The sequence below is a fragment of the Ambystoma mexicanum genome, chromosome 3q (assembly GCF_040938575.1).
Source record: "Ambystoma mexicanum isolate Mex_15411 chromosome 3q, UKY_AmexF1_1, whole genome shotgun sequence".
In the NCBI taxonomy this organism is placed as follows: Eukaryota; Metazoa; Chordata; class Amphibia; order Caudata; family Ambystomatidae; genus Ambystoma; species Ambystoma mexicanum.
In genome coordinates this window covers 1,250,914,450-1,250,934,771 of record NC_090926.1, presented here as the reverse complement: position 1 = coordinate 1,250,934,771, position 20,322 = coordinate 1,250,914,450, and the positions used below count along the sequence as shown (strand labels likewise).

Genomic DNA, 20,322 nt, shown 5'->3' with positions numbered 1-20,322 from the left:
TACTTGGCCTACTTGCCCCCACACGCCTTGCGATACTTGGCCTACTTGCCCCCACACGCCTTGCGGTACTTGGCCTACTCGGCCCCGCACGCCTTGCCGTACTTGGCCTACTCGCCCCCGCACGCCTTGCCGTACTTGGCCTACTCGCCCCGACACGTCTTGCGGTACTTGGCCTACTTGCCCCCACAAGCCTTGCGGTACTTGGCCTACTTACCCCCACACGCCTTGCGGTACTTGGCCTACTTACCCCCACACGCCTTGCGGTACTTGGCCTACTCGCCCCCACACGCTTTGCAGTACTTGGCCTACTCGCCCCCACACGCCTTGCAGTACTTGGCCTACTCGCCCCCACACGCCTTGCGGTACTTGGCCTACTTGCCCCCACACGCCTTGCGGTACTTGGCCTACTTGCCCCCCACAAGTCTTGCGGTACTTGGCCTACTTACCCCCACACGCCTTGCGGTACTTGGCCTACTTGTACTTGCCCCCACACGCCTTGCAGTACTTGGCCTACTTACCCGCACACGCCTTGCGGTACTTGGCCTACTCGCCCCCGCACGCCTTGCAGTACTTGGCCTACTCGCCCCCGCACGCCTTGCAGTACTTGGCCTACTCGCCCCTGCACGCCTTGCAGTACTTGGCCTACTTGCCCCCACACGCCTTGCGGTACTTGGCCTACTTGCCCCCACATGCCCTACTTGCCCCCACACGCCTTGCGGTACTTGGCCTACTCGGCCCCGCACGCCTTGCCGTACTTGGCCTACTCGCCCCCACACACCTTGCGGTACTTGGCCTACTCGCCCCCACACACCTTGCGGTACTTGGCCTACTCGCCCCCACACGCCTTGCGGTACTTGGCCTACTTGCCCCCACATGCCTTGCGGTACTTGGCCTACTTGCCCCCACACGCCTTGCGGTACTTGGCCTACTTGCCCCCACACGCCTTGGGGTACTTGGCCTACACGCCCCCACACGCCTTGCGGTACTTGGCCTACTCGCCCCCACACGCCTTGCGGTACTTGGCCTACTCGCCCCCACACGCCTAGCGGTACTTTGCCTACTTACCCCCACACTCCTTGCGGTACTTGGCCTACTCGTCCCCACACGCTTTGCAGTACTTGGCCTACTCACCCCCACACGCCTTGCAGTACTTGGCCTACTCACCCCCACACGCCTTGCAGTACTTGGCCTACTTGCCCCCACACGCCTTGCGGTACTTGGCCTACTTGCCCCCCACAAGTCTTGCGGTACTTGGCCTACTTACCCCCACACGCCTTGCGGTACTTGGCCTACTTGTACTTGCCCCCACACGTCTTGCAGTACTTGGCCTACTCACCCGCACACGCCTTGCGGTACTTGGCCTACTCGCCCACGCACGCCTTGCGGTACTTGGCCTACTCGCCCCCGCACGCCTTGCGGTACTTGGCCTACTTGCCCCCACACGCCTTGCGGTACTTGGCCTACTTGCCCCCACACGCCTTGCGGTACTTGGCCTACTTGCCCCCACACGCCTTGCGGTACTTGGCCTACTTGCCCCCACACGCCTTGCGGTACTTGGCCTACTCGCCCCCACACGCTTTGCAGTACTTGGCCTACTCACCCCCACACGCCTTGCAGTACTTGGCCTACTTGCCCCCACACGCCTTGCAGTACTTGGCCTACTTGCCCCCACACGCCTTGCGGTACTTGGCCTACTTGCCCCCCACACGTCTTGCGGTACTTGGCCTACTTGTACTTGCCCCCACACGCCTTGCAGTACTTGGCCTACTCGCCCCCACACGCCTTGCGGTACTTGGCCTACTTGCCCCCACACGCCTTGCGGTACTTGGCCTACTTGCCCCCACACGCCTTGCGGTACTTGGCCTACTTGCCCCCACACGCCTTGCGGTACTTGGCCTACGTGGTTCTGACTGTGAGCCACCAGATCTACTCTGTGGTGTGCTACCCCTTTAAGATATAGTGAGGCGCTGCCAGGGCGCGTGCTCATGGCACATGCCAGTGCCCACGTGAATAAAAAGGGCTCATCAGTCAGCACCACCAGACTCCAGCCTGACGCCTCGTTATTGCCAGCGCTGTGCTGGTGCTGCGTTTGCAGGCAGAGGGCCTGTCCTGAAAGGTCCTCCATCTACCGTGACGGTGCCCCTGCGAGGCAACACTGCCCCCCATGAACAGAGATTCACAGAGCCCCTGCCGGGGAAATCTGCAGTTGTGTCCCTGAGCCCCTGCTTGGCAACTCCGGCTGTGTTGTGCTGTGCCGGCCTGGGTGCCGCCAGGCTGTGATATGGCTGTGTGCCCACGGTCTACCAGGGTGATCCCTGCAACCACGATTGGCCCCAGCAGTGATAGGCATGGACCCTGGTGCCGTGGGGGTCCAGGCACAACATACTCCTACTACCCAGCTGCCTGACCTTCCAGTCAACACTTGCTGGTAATTGAGCCTAATAATGCGGTCATCCTGACCCACGTGCCAGCAGCTCCCCACCCCTTGACACCCAACAGCCTGCCAGACATGACCGGAGCTCAAAGCATAACCTTACTGCACACTACAGCTCCTTCAAAAGGCAACCCAGCCGCCACACACAAGGTCCTCCAGAATCACCTTGAGGACGCGGCCTGAATCTCATGAACATGCCTTCTTGGCCCACTCCACGCTTGCAAGCCCACAACCTTTCCAGCAGCCTCCGTGCTGAAATCGCTTCAGTCAAGGCCTGATCAGTCAATGCCCACCACCTGGACATTGCTGACCTCATCACATCCAACAACCTCGATCTTATAGCGATCACAGAAACCTGGCTCCATGCTGCTTCCAGCCCCACCCTATCATTACCTCCCCATTACTCAATCTATCGCAAAGACAGGGCGAACACTAGCGGTGTCAGAGAAATTGAAAACACGGTTTTCACCACTGTCTAACCACCAAACTTACCCTCTCCCACACATCCACTGTCTAGATTCATGTGGTCTACCACGCGCCTGGCCCTGTCCTCACTTTTGAGGTGAACATCCTACACCACCTCTCCAACTCCAAACCCCCATCTCCATTATCCTTGGAGACTTTCACTTGGGCTTTAACGACCGAGCTGACCTGGATGCACTCTCCTTAGCCAGCCCTCTCAAGGCGCTAGGCTTCGTACAGCGCATCATCAACAGCACACACTCCAAAAGGTAGAATTCTCGATTGGTTTGCTGAATTGAACTGTAACGTTGACATTGTCTCCAATTAGTCCCGCCCATGGACTAACCACAACATCATTTCATTTACAATTCCTCTGTCCAACCTCCCTCCATCTGCGGCCCCGTCCCTTCCTCCAACTTCCACCAGAAGCATCAAAAATATTACTAAAGCTCACATCCTCCCGTTGCTGGACAAACTACTCCATGCACACACTCATTCACAACCCATCCACCCTGGTCGACCGATAGAACTCTTCACTCATTCAGGCCATCAACTCTGTGGCATCACTTACCCGCTAAAGCGATCTCGCCCATCAACGCATGGTTCTCTCCCAAACTCAAAGCCCTCTGCTTGCTCAAATGCCAGGAGGAAAGCAAATGGAAACGCTTCCCCACATAGCCTAACAAAGCCAGCTTCATGCAGGCAGCCAGGGTCTACACGCTGGCTACTCTTCAGCAAAAAAGAGCCTCTTACAACATCAGAATATGCAACACAAGAACGCGAAATGCAGCTCTAGGGAGCTCTTTGCCATAATAGGCGCAAAGTTGACGCAGCAAACCCCCTCCTTCCAACTGTACCCAGGACACCAACGTCTGTGCTAATATCCAAAACGCCCTATTACTGAAAATAGTAACACTCTAAAAAAAGATCTTCAACAGAAAAATCCCTATGAGCAAAGCCGCACCTGCTGCCTCACCTGCTGAGCTCCAACCCCCTTCACAGAATTCTCCCACCTTTTCAGAACTCGAGAGCATCGAGATAGTCAAAGGCCTCAAACCTTCCCGCTGCCAGGGAGATATCTGTCCAGCAGCAATCATTAAGGACTGTGTGGACCCTTGGCACCCTTCTTTGCTACCTTGATCAATGCCTCCTTCGCTTCCTGCTGAGTACACTCAAGGATGTCTGGGTCCTTCCTCTACTAAAAATAAAACCTACTCTGGACCCGAAGTTCCCTACAAAATACTGCCCCATCAATACCGTCCCCTTCCTCTTGAAAATCCTGATCGACTGTCTTACCTTCAGATCCAGCACATCCTGGAAGCCAACAACCTTCTGGGCCTGCGTCATTCTGGCTTCCGTCCTGGGTATGGTACAGAATCTGCCTTGCTGGATGTAAAATATCAAGGATGCTGGTAAACTGGCCCTGCTCTTGCTGCTAGACCGGTCAGCTGCCCTCGTCTTGGTGGACCACCATATACTAGGTAGACCTCTTGCATCAGCATTCATTTCTCCCCAGATGCCATCGCCTGCATCTCCTCCTTCCTATCGGAGAGGTCAATGAGAGTCTTCTCTGCTAATGCCTCCGCCCCACCCGCCCTTGTCACGTGTGGTGTCCCGCAACGCTCGTGTGTATCCCAGACTCTATACAACATATTTACAAAAAACCCTTTTCGACCTCCTAGATGACAAAGGAATCTCATACACAAATTATGTGGATGACACGCAGATCCTTCTCCCCCACACAGGGGACTACAATACTGACACTGACCACCTCCAATCAGTCTATTACACCGTCCAGGCTTGGATGGCGGCCCACCTTCTCTGTCTGAATGATAAGACGGAAATTCTCGTGGTTGGATGCCCCAACACACTCACCAAGCTACCAATCTTACAAATCCTTCTCCACTGATGGCATCACAATACAGGTCCTCCAGTAATGCCAAGACCTTGGGTGTCTACCTTGACTCTAGCCTGTCCTTATCCAGGCAGTTAACGCCATTGACTTCTCTGCGCACACACTTCCAAACTAATCACTGCTTGCAGACCCTTCCTTACAGCGGAAAACTGTTACCATTGCCAGAGCCCTCATAAGGTCGAGATTGGACTATTGCAACACCCTATTTGCAGGAACTTCACAGCGCAACAAAAACAAATACATTGCAAATCATTCAAAATAATGCTCTCAGAGCAGCACTGAATATGCCCAAGCACGATCATGTCTCTAAGAGGAAGTGTACAATGGCTACCGATCCGCAGGCGAGCGCATCATCTGTAAACCCTTCGCTACCACGCACAAATACCTCACCAATACGGCATCGAAGTATCTCTCCCAGAAATTCTCCAAAACCCAATCTACCACACCAACCCGCTCCTCATACTCTCACCCTCCCAGCTGCAGGCGTAAGAGAGCTGGGGGGTGGGAGGGGCCCAGTTGCCCACTTACTGCCTCCAAGATTTGGAACCCTTCATTTACCGCCATCCTTTAGAGCTGAACAATCTCACGGTGTGTTCCGGAAACATCGCAAGACTTTTCTCTGCAAACTTACCTCTCGTGTGAGCCCACCATGCACCCATGCAAACGGGTGCGCTGCATATGTAATAAGTAGACATGGCTGCCTTGTCTGTATGTACCAGCACACATGTTAAACAAATTATCACACCTACCTGTATGTACTAGCGCCTTGATGCCTAAGGGTTTAGTGCGCTTTATAAATAAATACAGCCTAACGTGCACCAGCGATTCAAGAGCAGAGGCGTTGCTGGGGGGGGGGGGTGAGGGGGCTATAGACCCGTGTCATTTTTGGTTGTAGCGCCGGATAGAAGCTCAGGGGATACAACCAAAAGACTAGCCAGCCCCCAGTCCCGACATTAGCCTAGCCCCCTATCCTTTCCAGAGCTGGCAACACCCCTGCACAAGAGAACACACACAGAAGCACACGTCAACATTACACCAACACCCAAAGGAGCACCACCTCTATATTACATGACGTCTTCAAGGTGGGGAGGCAGAGGAAGGCCTTAATCCCAACCCTTTCGGCCCGAATTAATCCACAGATCAGCGGAGAAACCTCTGTAATGCTTTACCAGCAAAGTTATGCGAGTTTAAAGGGGCTTGAAGGCCAGTCCACCTGAAATGTTTAAGGAAAACGCCTTGACGTCGCTTGCAGCCCTACTAAGCGCTTGAAGATCCCGTTCAAGGGGCAGGCCCTCAGCACACTCTTCTGGGAACCCTTTACAATGACTCACAGCACTCAACGCAACACTCTGCCAGCGTCGCGAAGGAAGGCCAGCGGTCCCCGGGCCGGCTTTCACTTCTTAACGCCTTTCTCACCGTGGGGGAATTTACAAACAGCCTAAAAGGGAGCAGAACAACTTTGGTAAAGAAGATCCTCAGCCGATCTAGCAGCCAGAAAAGTCTAGCTCCTGGAGCCAGACTCTACGGGGAAAGGCACAGAGCCTGCTGCGAAGGCTGGCTACCAGATGGGTCCTGAGTGGGCTTCCAGCAAGGCTGTGGCGTAGAAAACTCAGATGGTGCCATCCACCCCACTGTCCATTCACCCTCACAGAACATGGGCCCAAGCCTCAGGATTCTTGAGGAACACCCACGCTGTGAGAGTCCTCTATTTCAGGAGGTACACTGGTCGCAGTTTCCCAGAATACATCACACAGCGCGGAGGAGGCGTAACCTACCAAAGAGCTCCCATGGAACAGGACCTCCTGCGCTGCTTCTCTTACTCAACCCCCTTCTACGGTACTTTGGTGTAGGACGGGGATAGAAGGCTCCGACTGAGCCGTGGATCCGGTACACACATTTGTGACATTTCCTCACAGCATTAGGATGCATTGTCTGGCAAGAGACACATTTGTCGGTGTTTAGCCGGTGAGATAGCTCAGCCGGCTGAGCGCTCACTGCTGCGATCTGTGTCTCAGTCGCAGCCAGGCTCAAATCACGGCAAGTCCAACGCAGCCTTTTATCCTGCCGAGGTCAGTCAATGAGTTCCATCTTCGGGTGGGTGATCATTGTATGCAAGTGTATTCTATGTACAGGGCTCTGGCGAACGCGCTGTATAAATATCCAATCATTTTCCTTGTGATCCGGTCTCGGCACTGTTGTAGACTGGACACCGACATGAGCGCCACCTAGTCTCTGTAAAGACTGGACACCGACATGAGCGCCACCTAGTCTCTGTAAAGGCTGGACACCGACATGAGCGCCACCTAGTCTCTGTAAAGACTGGACACCGACATGAGCGCCACCTAGTCTCTGTAAAGACTGGACACCGACATGAGCGCCACCTAGTCTCTGTAAAGGCCTTCCAGAAGAGACATGAGGCAGTAACAGCAGCGGCATCCAGAAAAAAGGAACGGGGCGCAGCTGACTCCACACATACCCAGGGGGGCACCTAGGCCAACACATGTGCTTCTTGTTAGGAACTGCAGGGCCTTTGTTCACTGGGAAGCCCAGGCACCATTTATCGTCTGTGTCCTGTTCTGTCCTGCCGCAGCTCTAGGGGGCAGCCAGGCCGAGTCAACATAGCCCACGATTCTGGGAGGGTGTCAGGGGGAGGGGACTAGAGCCCGATCAGCTCAATGGTGTTGCGTCACTGCATATACCAACCATGATGTGGCATCCAGAGTCTTGCGTGGAGCAGAGTGCCCCCAGTCGCTGAAGAGGTTTCCAAGGCCAGCCTTGTGCCCAGGAGGATTCTCTCAGAGCTATGGTAGGAGATTCTGTGAGACGAAAGAAACCCCCAAGACATCTCGTATGCCCGAATTCGACATACTCTGGCGAATCCGACCATGGCACAGCACGACTACACTATAGAAAGGCCCTGCTAGTGGGCCTCCTTCTCACCTGGGCAGACACAAAACATTCGGGGTGAGGATGTGACATTTCTATGCCAATTGCTGCTTGGACCACTGCACCCCAGCCCTTACTATGCTCCACTGGCTCCCAGTAGAAGATCGGGGCATCTTCAAGACTGCCTGTCACCTCCAAGGCCTTGCACTTCAACTCCACTTGCCAGACAAACTCTCAATATCCTGACTCTGTAGGCCTTCTCTGCATCAAGGAGAACATTCGTCTGGAAAGGCCCACCTTCAAGAAACTAAACGCTCCAAACAAACTGTTCTGAGCAAATTCGCCAAAGACCTGGAACTCTCCCCTTCTCCTCAACAGTACTCACTACCTTACACCTAGGATCAGAGGCGTGGACACTGCTGCTACCGGCCCACGAGACTAATATGATCGTGCTCCCATGGCAATGCACGCGGACAGATGAGAACATGGGTGCTTGGTCGATGTCATAGTTCCACCCTCCTAGACCTGCACTTTCTCTTCTGGTTTCGCTTATGATGTCTTCCCTCCAGACTATGCCCTGGAATGGCGGTCCTCGCCCTGCTACACAATTGCATGCTGTTGGCTTCCTGGCTGGCCAATCTACCCAGGGAAGTTCCTTCCCTGTGGTCTTCCTCCCCTTACATGCAGCCGATTCAGCTCAAGTGCTTTCCAGCCGCCTTGCAACTGCCTTTTCCCTGTGCCACACCTGACCGCCACTGTGCTGCCTACACCCCCAAACACACACACACACACACACCCTTTTATTTCCGGTGGGTTCCTCTGACACCACCTGTGTAGATTCTAGTAGAGCCCACTGTACCACATGCAATCAATGCACCATCTGCAGTAGGTCTCTCACTGCACCCATTAACACATGTCCCCTTTACATTTTCAACAGTAAATGCCATTTCAACGCCACACGCAGAGTTCTCCGATGCCCCCTGGGGACTGGTGCGAGTTCTATAAATCTGCAAAAAAGCAATTACAAGTAAATCCTAGACAACAGAGTCTATATATATGTATATATATATATATATACAATCACAGCAACTTTTTACCTTGTTGGCATTCAGTTTGCTCTTGTCCACCGGGTTAGAGTCCTTTATGGTCTCCACCATCTCGTCCCCGAAGCGCTCGGCGTAGAACTCCTGCGAATGAAAGAGAGTCGTTTAGCAGAGCAAGCACACAGAACCACAGCAGCAGGAGAGGGGCAGACAAGAACTCCCCCCCCCCCCATGCGGCTGCCTGCATATAGGCACTGGGACCTGCCATATTGGGGCTGCACGGGAGAATCCAATGTGCAGGGAAACGAGTGGGTTTGTCCAAGTTTCAGCATTTGTCTAACTTGCACACAGTGAGGCCAACAGCTCAATCCTGCCTTGCGCGCAGTGCCCCTGTATTTCTGATTTCTGCTTACTACTTCCGCAACAGTCCCGACTGGAGGCTTCAGCAGAAATGTGAATAGTGTGTGTGCTCTTGAAGGACTCCAAGTCCCTCAGGGAATAGCTAGTCCACTTTCAGAGTTTGGGTCTGTACTGTCTGCTAGTAGCTAATTGGCATTTGAGTGGGTACACTCTGCTTTACCCTTGGAGTGTCCCAGCAGCAAATTAAACAGCCAGTGCGCCTGCAAGTGGTGACAGCCGCATAAGACACCACGGAGCTTCAGGGCCCCAAAGTCACGGGGACACCAGGACAGAGGACCTTATTGTGGTGGAATCCTGAAGCCCCCTCCCACCAGACCCAAATACCCAGTGTAGGAAATGAAGCCGGCCATTTAAATAAGCAAGGTTGCAAGAATCAAAGTCCACATGCAAGTGGGGAAATGCACTAATGCAGAGGGAAACAGTTCTCATTTTGAGTCGCACTAGTGCAGACCAGATACACAGTTGTGTGTGAATAATCTAAAACGGACTCATGAAAGAAAGAAAACATACCATTCGCCTGCCCCAGATGCAGGTGTTACAAAGTTGCAAATTACTCACAACAGAGGAGTACATTTAAAACAAAACTTCACAAGCTTACTAGAGGAGTTTGCAGTTGAACCCAGGTTGCAGCAAGCAATGACAGCGGGGCTTAAAGCCGGGGAGTGGGACGTAGACCTACCCATGTCCAGAGTAGCTCTAAAATCCAAAATGGTAGCAGGCCTTGCCCCTCTCACCCCCCATGTCCCCAGCACATGTCCCAATCCCAAGACAGCACAGCCAACACGACGGGGGTGAAACCACGCTGCTAAGCATCGCCGAACGGGTGGAAAGGCCAGACTTAAAAAGGCAGCCAGCCCAGTCAGTCAGGGTTATTCCAGACCAGAGAGCACGTGCACACATGTAACGGAGAGTGCGGACAGGAGGAGGGTAATAGACTGCCAGATCCCAGTCCTAGAGACCACCGGACAGGAGGAGGGTAATAGACAGCCAGATCCCAGTCCTACAGACCACCGGACAGGAGGAGGGTAATAGACAGCCAGATCCCAGTCCTAGAGACCACCGGACAGGAGGAGGGTAATAGACAGCCAGATCCCAGTCCTAGAGACCGCCGGACAGGAGGAGGGTAGTAGACTGCCAGATCCCAGTCCTAGAGACCACCGATGTGGATAACCTGGGGGTGAAGAACTTGCACGAGTGCTAAAGAGTGGGGAATCAGAGCAGCATGGAGCAGAGAGACGGAGATACCGTAATGCGAGATACCGGAAGTGTAATACAAGAATCCGGAAGTGTAGGTCGAGAGAGAGATTTTGTTTAAGTCAGTGGGAGACTGTTATTGAAGGAGGGGGGAGTTGTTCGCTGGACAATAATGAAAGGAATATCGAGGAGGTGGCAAAGAGTCGGCTGGACTGTAAGGGAAAGCATAGCACCATGGAGGAGAAAGAGGACACGCCGATTAGGAAGGACGAACAGAGATTCTCCGAAGGAATTCGAAAATAAGATCATTGAGAGGTCAAGTAGACTTGGTTATGGTGAAGGAGGGACATACTGTCATTGAGAAGGAAAGATATATTGAAGCAGAGAGCTATTAAGGCAGAGAGCGATATTGAGATGAACAAATTATTTAGCTCTGGTAATGTTCTGTCTGATGGATTCTCCTCCCACAGATTTCTTATCTTAAATATAACCGGCAGCGCCGGCTGGTGCTCAGAAATCTTTTTCTAGCAGGGAACCGGGTGCGGCTACAGCTTCGAGGGCCTTCAATGCTCCTCAGTTTTGGAAGTGACACTAGGCAGCCTATATAAGCAACGCACGATATCCCACGCCATCAGTTTCCTTCTTTTCCCCCAATGCTCAGCCCAGCAAGCTCTCAAATTGTGGGGCAGGCTCAGAAGGACGATTGGCTGAGTTGGCCTCGTTAGGTTTGGAACCTGCAACCTGCCGATCACACACACATCGCTGTAGCGAGCGCTCAACCCACTGAGGTATCTTACCTCCTATAGCTATCTTACCGGTTACAGTAAAATTTATAATTGCACGTCTGAATGTTCTCAAAGTTAGAAAGCAGATTACACTCTGTAGTGGATACTATTAAACTGGTAACATATTTACCAGCAGGCCAATTCATTTGGAGGTCTGGGGCAAAGTTGGCCACATGTCAAGCCTGCGTTGATCTACTTTTCAGGCTTCAGAGGTTGGCCTCACACAGCATCCCCTACTCTGGGCACTAGTTACCTCATACATTGCAAACACACATCCTGAACAGCATGCCATGGAGATAGGAAAGATAGACACATTACAACAGAGCATTAATTGTGGCACAATGAAACCAAGGGCCACTTTATGTGCTATGGTCAAACATTTCTGCACTGTACACAAGCTTTTAGGCACAAGGATTGTGTCAAGTGATCGAGGACACCGAGATGGAATGTCTTGTGATGATCGTAACAGAGGGAACGGCAGAAAAAAACATGCTATAACTGCAACTTGCGAAAAAAGCAAAATACATAGTACAAATGAATGCTTCTTCTACTCAATGCTTTTTGGTAGTTTTTGTCTGCATTGCGAATTTGAGGTCTTTAATAACAGACTAAATCAGTGACTCACCCCCTGAAGTGTGCCTGAAATAAACCTTTACTGAGTCCAGCAAATATTGTTTAGAATTCCAGAAAGACACATTATTTGTTATTCCTATTTTTTCTCATTTAGTGTCACGGCTCAAAGTGTTACACTTGTGGAACCCCCTGAGGCTTGTACAAGGAAGCCAGCCACTCCAGAAACAAAGAGCCACATGGTGCTGGCCCCAGCCCAGGAGCTTCCATATATTTAAAAAAAGAAAAAAAAGATTTCTTTTTAGGGCTAGCAAAGGAGACCACATGAGTAGCAAGGGAATACATCAGGGTCGCAATTACCCCTAAATGACGTCCCTGGACAAGACCAAACCTCACCTGGAAGCGCGGCAGTCCCCCAGTTCTATTGCTCCCTTCTACCACTAGTTAAGTTCTACCAAGAGTCTCACAGTACCGAAGTGAAGAAGAGGATGCAGCAGCAGCAGCAGCAGACCCGGTCGCCGGATTCTTGGTCAGGCAGACGAAATAAGGGACACTGGAATGGATCTTGCAGCAGCAGTTGAGTAAAGAGACGTCAGACAAAGAATTCTCTGTGGTTCTGTGATTTTGTCGCACTTTTCAAGACACCAGTGAAGAACTATTAACGCCCGGTCAATTCCCCTCACATTCTCGGTCCTGCACTCTAGTGAAGGGACTTCAAGGAGTAGAATCTTGCCTCTGCAGGTCTGGAAGTTTTGGGAGGATTCGATCTTCGTAAGACAACGCACTGCACAGTGGCCACAGGTACAAGGGTACTGGCGGTTTTCAGCCCGTGAAGGTCACAGCTCGTTGTGGGATGACTCGAAATGCAGGTTGGAAGAAGGGGTCTGAAGAGGGAAGGTCAGAATACACCTCCCGTCCCCGAGTCACCTCCAACCGGAAGAAGCACCAAAGACAATATGGCTGCTGATCGTAAGAGCTCGCACCAATCCCCACTGTTCCGCCAATGCACAACTACCCTGAGAGATACTCTCTCACCAGACCCTATAAGGAACAAGTTACTTACCTGTAACTGTTGTTCTCCAGCATGGGTCTGGCATGGATTCACATGCTCATGAATATTCCCCGTCGTCAGGCCGGGAATACTCGGTAAAGAAAAATCAGTATCAGTTTCGTTTCTGATCTGTCTTTCGTAGTAGTAACCAATCACTGATCTCTGCGTCATACTGACCACAGCCAATGACTGCCCTCTACCTAAGCCCCGCCTCTGGCAGCCATCTTCAGATTTGGTAGCACGTGAAGTGGCAGTATGACCAAGTGAAAAGCCGCAGAGGGGTAGGCGGGAGGGTTCGCATGTGAATCCATGCCAGACCCATGCTGGAGAACAACAGTTACAGGTAAGTAACTTGTTCCTTCTCCAGCATGGGGTCTGGCATGGATTCACATGCTCATGAATATAAGAATAAATAGCAGTACACACATGCACAACCACGGGGGGTGGCAAAAGGCTCAACATTAAGCAATACAAAAAACACAACATTAAGCATCTCTTACCTCCTCACCAGGCTCACCTTAAGCGAACAGGTTGCGCAGCACTGCTTGGCCGACCCAGGACTCCTCCCTGGAATCCCGATCGACGCAGTAGAATCTCGTGAAGGTGTGCGTCGACCTCCAAGTAGCAGCCCTGCAGATGTCCAGCAGGGGCACACCAGATAAGAACGCCGTAGTAGCAGCGATCGCTCTGGTCGAATGGGCTCTCGGACGGCCTGGCAACGGTCGGTTAGCCAACCGGTGGCAGTGCATGATGCAGCCGGAGAGCCATCTGGAAATAGAAGACTTCGAGAGAGCCTTCCCTTGATTCACAGGTCCAAAGTTCACGAACAGCTGTGATGTCCTCCGGAAACTCTTTGTGCGGTCCACGTAGAACTTCAGCGCTCTAGCCACATCCAGCGAGTGCAAAGTCCTCTCGGCCGGCGACAAAGGAGACGGGAAGAAAACAGGTAACACCAGGGGCTCGTTAAGATGGAAGTCCGACGGCACCTTGGGCATAAAGGAGGGGTGCGTCACCGGCGGGAACGACCGGAACAGTCCTTTCATAAACTCTTTTATGATCTTCTGTGCTCGGCACCAGATAGAGAACCTCTTCCACTTATGACCGTAGCATTTGAGAGTCGAGGACGCCCTGGCCTTTGCAAGAACCTCTCTGCAATCGGCCGGTAAATCGTAGCCTCCAAACTCTAGCGCTGCAGGAGCCAAGCCTGCAGGTTCAGCGACGCCGGGTCGTGGTGGAAGATGGCGCCTCCTTCTCTGGAGAGAAGGTCCGCGTCCGCCGACAGCTTGATGGGAGGGGACGCTGACAAGTCCAGAAGGTCCGGGAACCAGATCTGCCTCGGCCACGCCGGTGCGACGAGGATCATCCTGCACCGGGACCTCTTGAGCTGGTTGATGAGTCGAAGCAGCAACGGCAACGGAGGGAACGCATACAGGTATATAGCCGTCCCAGGGGAACGAGAACGCATCGCCCATGCTTCTCGGCTGGGGAAACCTGCTGGCGAACCTCTTGCACTTCGAGTTCGTCGCTGTTGCGAACAGGTCGATTTGGGGTTTGCCCCATCGTCGGAAGAGTTGATCCACCTGATCCTGGCGCAGTTCCCACTCGTGACACTCGCGCAGCTCCCTGCTGAGCGAGTCGGCGATGGTGTTTCTTTCTCCTGCCAGTTGGAAGGGAACCAGGAACATCCCCTGGGCAACCGCCCAGTGCCACAGATCCTGTGCCTCCTTGGATAGGGCTGGGGATCTGGTGCCTCCCTGCTTCCGTATGTAAAACATTGTCGTGGTGTTGTCCGTGAAGATCCGCACCACCTTGCCCTTGAGCGACGGGAGGAACGATTTGAGAGCCCAGAACACGGCTCGGAGTTCCAGGACGTTGATGTGCAGGAGTCTCTCCTCCGGGAGCCAGAGGCCTCTTGCGTAGAGATCTCCGGTGTGGGCGCCCCAACTTTCCAGGGAGGCGTCCGTCATCACCGTCTCCTGGTACGCCGGCGTCTGAAAGTCCTTGCCCGCCGTGAGGTGCGCTCGAACGCCCCACCACTGAATCGCCCGCCGGAACACCTCGTTGAAGGGGACCCTGTCTTCGAAGGTGCCCGTCGCCTGCATCCAACGGGCGTCGAGAAATTCTTGAAGAGGGCGCATCCGTAGTCTGTAGAGGCGCACCAGGTAGATGCAAGAGGACATCATCCCCAGGAGGGACTTGATGGACCTCACCCTGGCCACGTCCATGGCTAGCAGGCGCTGCACTTTGCCTAGAATGGTCTTCGTCCATTCTTCCGACGGGGCCGCCAGGCGCCTCACTGTATCGAGCTTCGCTCCCAGAAACAGGGCCACCTGCAACGGCACCAGGTGGGACTTTGGGTAGTTTATGGCGAATCCCAGGTCTGTGAGTAGCTGGACGGTCCTCGCAGTGTGTTCGACGGCGAGTTCCCTCGTCCTTGAGCGGATGAGCCAGTCGTCCAGGTAGGGGTAGACGCGAATCCCCTGCAGGTGCAGCGGCGCCGCCACAGGTGCTAGGCACTTGGTAAAGACCCTAGGGGCCGACTTCAATCCGAACGGCAGTGCTCTGAATTGGTAGTGGCGTCCCTGGAGGACGAACCTGAGGAACTTTCGGTGACTTTTGAGGATGGGAACGTGGAAGTATGCATCCTCAAGGTCCAACGACGATAGAAAGTCGCCTTCCTCCAGCTGTCCCAGTACGTGCTGGAGGGTGACCATCCTGAACTTTTGTGACCTGATGTATTTGTTCAAACGACGAAGGTCCAGGATGGGGCGCCAGCCGCCCGTCTTCTTCCTGACGAGGAAGTACCTTGAGTACACCCCGGAGCCCCGGAGCCTCTTCGGGACAAGCTCGATGGCGCCTGTCCTGAGCATTGCCCGTACTTCCAACAGCAGTTGCGGGACGTGATTTTCCTTCCTGGCCACAGGTGGAACGTGAGGGCAATTCTTCAGGAATTCGATAGAGTGTCTTCTTGCCAGGGTATCCAGCACCCAACGGTCGGTGGAGATGGACCTCCACACGCCGATGAAATTCGTCAGCCGGCCTCCCACCGGGGTGCTTCGGTGGGGGCCCGAGACCACGGCCGGTTCAGTCCTGCTTGGAGGTGGTGGCCTTGCCGCCCTGGCCACCTTGCCGACGGCGGCGAGGCGCTCCCTGCTTGCCGCGACCCCTGTAGGCCTCCTGAGACGAGGAGCGTGCCGCCTGGCGGTAGGACGACGAGCCACCGCTGGATCCCTTGGAGGCACTCTGTCTGCCTCCGGAGCTCCGAAAGGGCCATCGTTGCTGAAGGGCTCCTAGGGCGCGGGCCGTCACCATGTCCGTCTTTATGGCTTGGAGGGATTCGTCCACCGCCTTCCCGAACAAGTTGCTGCCGTCGAATGGCATGTCCAACACCCTGGCCTGGACGTCCTGACGAAGTCGGTCGCCCGGAGCCAACCCTGTCGTCGTAGGCAAACACCGTTGCCCAGCTGGCGGAACCCGGTATCGGCAATATCGGTTGCCACCGTTATGGCATGGTCCGACGCCACCTCACCTTCTTGAAGTATTTCCAGGGCCTCGGACCTCTTGTCGTCCGGTAGGAAGTCCAATATGGGGGCCATCTTAAACCAGAGCTCCCTGTCGTAACGGGCCACGATCGCCAGGGCGTTGGCCGCTTTGATCGTCGTCGCCGCCGACGAAATGACCCGCCGCCCCATGGCGTCCAACTTCTTTCCCTCGCCGTCCGGCGGGGAATTCGACGTCGAGGCTCCTGACCCCCGCCGCTTTCTTCTTCGCCGCCGCCGAGACGACCGAGTCTGGCGTTGGCTGGGCCCTGAGGCACAGGGGAGCGGTTTCGGGGACCCGGTACTTCTTCTCGTACCGGTCCCGTTTGGCTGGTGCCGTGGAGGGTTCTTGAGAACCGACAGGCCCTCCTCCCAGATGTCATCGATTAGAGGCACCGCAATGACAGTCTTCCTCTAGGCCTCCCGGCACTGATAGAGGAAACCTTCCTTTTTCTGCTCCTCCGGGCAGAGCTGGAACAATTCGGACGCCCTGGCGATCATGGCGTGGAATGAGCCAATCTCGTCGGGCGGCGAGGCCCGGGAGACGGGAGACCCGTTCCGTCGCCCTCAGAACCCGTCGTCGAGCCCATCCCACCGTCATCTCCCGACTCGTGGGAGGATGAGGAGAGAACTGTAGGCCTTACGGGGGCGAGTGGAGGAGAGGGTTGGGTCCTCCGTCGTTTGTTCTGAGGACTTCCCGACGGGCCAGGTTGCGGGTCCTCCGGCCTGGGCCGTGGGAATCTCGTCCTTATCTCAGAGCATAAGGACTGGATCGCAGACAAAATGGCCGCCGAGCCATCCTGAGGCCTAGGTTCCGGCTGCGCTGGAAGGGAAGGCTGCTCTTCCTCGCCATCGTCGACTTCCTCGGTTATCTCCAGAGGATCTTCCTTACTGGATCGAACCTTCTCGAATTGGACTTCGAGGTTCCTCACGGCCTCGGTCAGTTCTTCCTCCGAGGCTGACTCCGAGCTCGAGGAGGCTACCGTGCCCCCCCTCACTTCTTCCATCATGGTGGCCATGACGATGGGCTGAAAAGAGGATTCCCTCCTTGGCGGCAGGGAAACTCTAGTCCCGGAGGCAGTCTCCGCTGGCGGGGTCTCTGTCAGCTTGGCCAGAGTCGCCGCAATCGCCTCGATAGAGGCCTTTGCCTGCTGGGTAGGGGCCTTCACCACCTTAGGTGCGTCCCGGGCCTTCTCCTTTGGGGGAGGGGCGACGCCTCGCTCCCCCTCTTCCAAGATCGGACGGGGCTTCTCCCGAAGCTTACCCAGGGTCTCGGACTTCCTCTTCCCCGAGCGCTGGCTCGTGGTTTACGGTGCCGGGGAAGGCACGCCCTGCCTGGCGACCGAAGAGCCCAACCTTTCGGCGCTCCCGGAGCCAGCGGACTCGCGGCGCTTGGCCTGGTGTTGGGCCCCCGTCGCCGGGGCGCCCGCACAGGACTAAGAAGCCCGCTCGGACCCTTTCTTCTTCTTCTCACCCGTTGAGCCCTTCTCCAACCAGCTGGCGAGACGGGATCGACGGTCCCTCATGGTCCGCTCCGACAAGTTCTTGCAGAACTGGCAGTCCTTCTCTACATGAGTCTTGTCCCCATGAAGACAGTAGAGGCATCGCGAATGTTCGTCTTCCTTAAACACATTCTGCAGCCCGCATCCAGGGCAGCTGCGAAACAGCTTGGGTCCGGGTGACGAACTCGCGTCCTGGGCCATCTCGAAGTAGGCCGCGAATCTTCTGGAATCCTCCAAGAAGTTGATTCGACGAAATCTTCACCCTTGAGGTGCGTAGGAAAATCCCGTAACGGGTAGCTGTTAACGGGAGTAGAAACGGTGGAGCTTGAGGCTCGATTAACCGAAAAAATGTGAAAATTCACCTGAAAAAGCGCGAAACACGCAGTAAAAGCTCGAGAGCTAAGCACGAGGACTCCCAACACTTGAACGTGCGGTAAAAATCATAAGATGGCTGCCAGAGGCGGGGCTTAGGTAGAGGGCAGTCATTGGCTGTGGTCAGTATGACGCAGAGATCAGTGATTGGTTACTACTACGAAAGACAGATCAGAAACGAAACTGATACTGATTTTTCTTTACCGAGGATTCCCAGCCTGATGATGGGGAATATTCATGAGCATGTGAATCCATGCCAGACCCCATGCTGGAGAACCCAGGAGCAGTGCGCACTCTACCCAGAGTGGACGAAGACACACAAGAAGGAGCCGGAGACAACTACATGGACAGATTCGACTAAAGCACCAAGAGGCCATGCCTCAAGTCGTTAGAGACATAGTTGTGTCAGACATGAAGCAGACATGAAGCACACGTGCCATCTGCACATTGGGGACACTCACAACCAACTACAAAAAAATAATATTTGTATACAGTTCTATAAGTTAGAGAACAGTGACATGTACATACTGTCTGCACGTTTATTATTTTTCCCATTAGCTTGCCGCAGGAACGCAAGAAGCCAGAAGGGCACGTGCACATGCTTGCAGATGCTTACATGCAAATAACCCTATGGAATGGCAGGAGCACTCGAGGGACCCGACAACCATAACGTACTAACTTATCGATACTATGAAAAGCACATACAGTAGAAGCCGGACCATAGCTTAGGAAATTCTAGTAGGCCATGATCATCTTAGAAAACCTGAAGCCACACAGAATGCTGTGCAAGCAGAATCACCGCAATGGGAACAAAGCCACTGCCAAGGTCGCAATGTTGCAAATGACATTCCTCGCCTTGAACCGAAGTAACACGAGCTGCAAAGGAGTCCATTCCCTGTAAAAATACAGAATAATTCAGAGCTCCTGAGCTCACAAACGTGGTCTCCAAGCATGTGATCCGGCTGAGCTGAGGAGCCAAGATTTGGTGGCTGGGGAGAGTAATCAGTCTCACGGCCCAGACAATGGTTGCAACACATTTTTTACGCTCAAGCTACAGTTCTGCGCTGAGAACGGAGCCCACTCTTGGCAATGATGGTCCACACATGGTTATGATGCTGACACATAGTTGCATCTCACAAACACATAGTTGCACATGCACTGTGAACACGTGTCTTGCGGGCTGGGAACTGAGTGTGTCCGAGGCTTGGGGGCTCGCGGCTCAATCAATTAAAACCCATGGGCCTAGGGGTGGATAGCTGGGATCACTGAACAATCATGGGGTCTGCACACTGTAACAATTATAGAGTAGCAATTTTCAGGGATAGTCCAAGCCCAACACCTGACGTGGCCTGGTCAAATGAACTCACCTCTATATGGGCTCCCATAGGGGAACTCCCACTCAACAACCTATCCAGAGTGGAGTTAGGTTTTTGGAAAAGGGCCCGAAATGTGACGTTGAGAATTTGCTGAGGGGTGTCCGGAATCACCGCCGTGCATGTGATCCCTGTGGTTTGTTGGCTGTAATAAACCCCAGTTATACCTTGCTACTTGTATGGACCTTACGTTCTTTTGGGCTGGGAAGGAGTTTGGCCTTCCACAAGTTCGGCATCTGCGGACTCCTAGCAAGAGGCTCTGCCTGCCTGGGAGTTCACCCTAACAGGTCGGACAGCAGCGATTACCCACAAAGCATCTGGAAGTGGCTGCGGACATCTCTCGTCCTCATCGATTCTTCTGTTTGAGGGGTCCGCTTGTCTTCAGCTTCAGGATCCATGCCTCTTATGCAGGAACCCAGCCAATCTGCACCCATGTACCATTCAAAGTCAATTTCAGGACAGCCAGCCTCCCAGTTGGAACTGGTTCCACTCAGGCAGAGCAGAAGACAAAGAACAGCAGAGTTTCTAAGTCCTCCCCTGTTTCCTGTCCTCACAGACACACTGGTGCCTTGGCAGGGTTCCCAAAGGGATCCCGCCGAAGACAAGTTTCAAACCAGGTCCCCCTACCCCCACCCTGCACGGCAGATGAAGGACCAAGAAAGGAAAAGCCATCTTGAATTGGCAAAAAAAAACAGTCACCATTTTGGGTCAGTGGTAACCCTGCTGTGCACTACCACGGATGTAAGTACAGCCTGGGAGTAAAAATTGCACAAAAG

The 20,322-nt window shown here is 54.0% G+C and overlaps 1 protein-coding gene across 6 annotated transcripts in view; it reads right to left on the bottom strand.

Annotated features, from left to right (window-relative positions):
- DOCK6 (dedicator of cytokinesis 6) overlaps window positions 1-20,322 on the bottom strand; it is a 1,219,180-nt gene that overhangs the window by 115,708 nt on the left and 1,083,150 nt on the right. For all 6 annotated transcript variants that reach the window (XM_069604231.1, XM_069604230.1, XM_069604232.1 and 3 more), the window contains one exon: window positions 8,795-8,884. In XM_069604231.1, coding sequence (XP_069460332.1) covers window positions 8,795-8,884 — 90 coding nt within the window. The remainder of the gene's footprint in view (window positions 1-8,794; window positions 8,885-20,322) is intronic.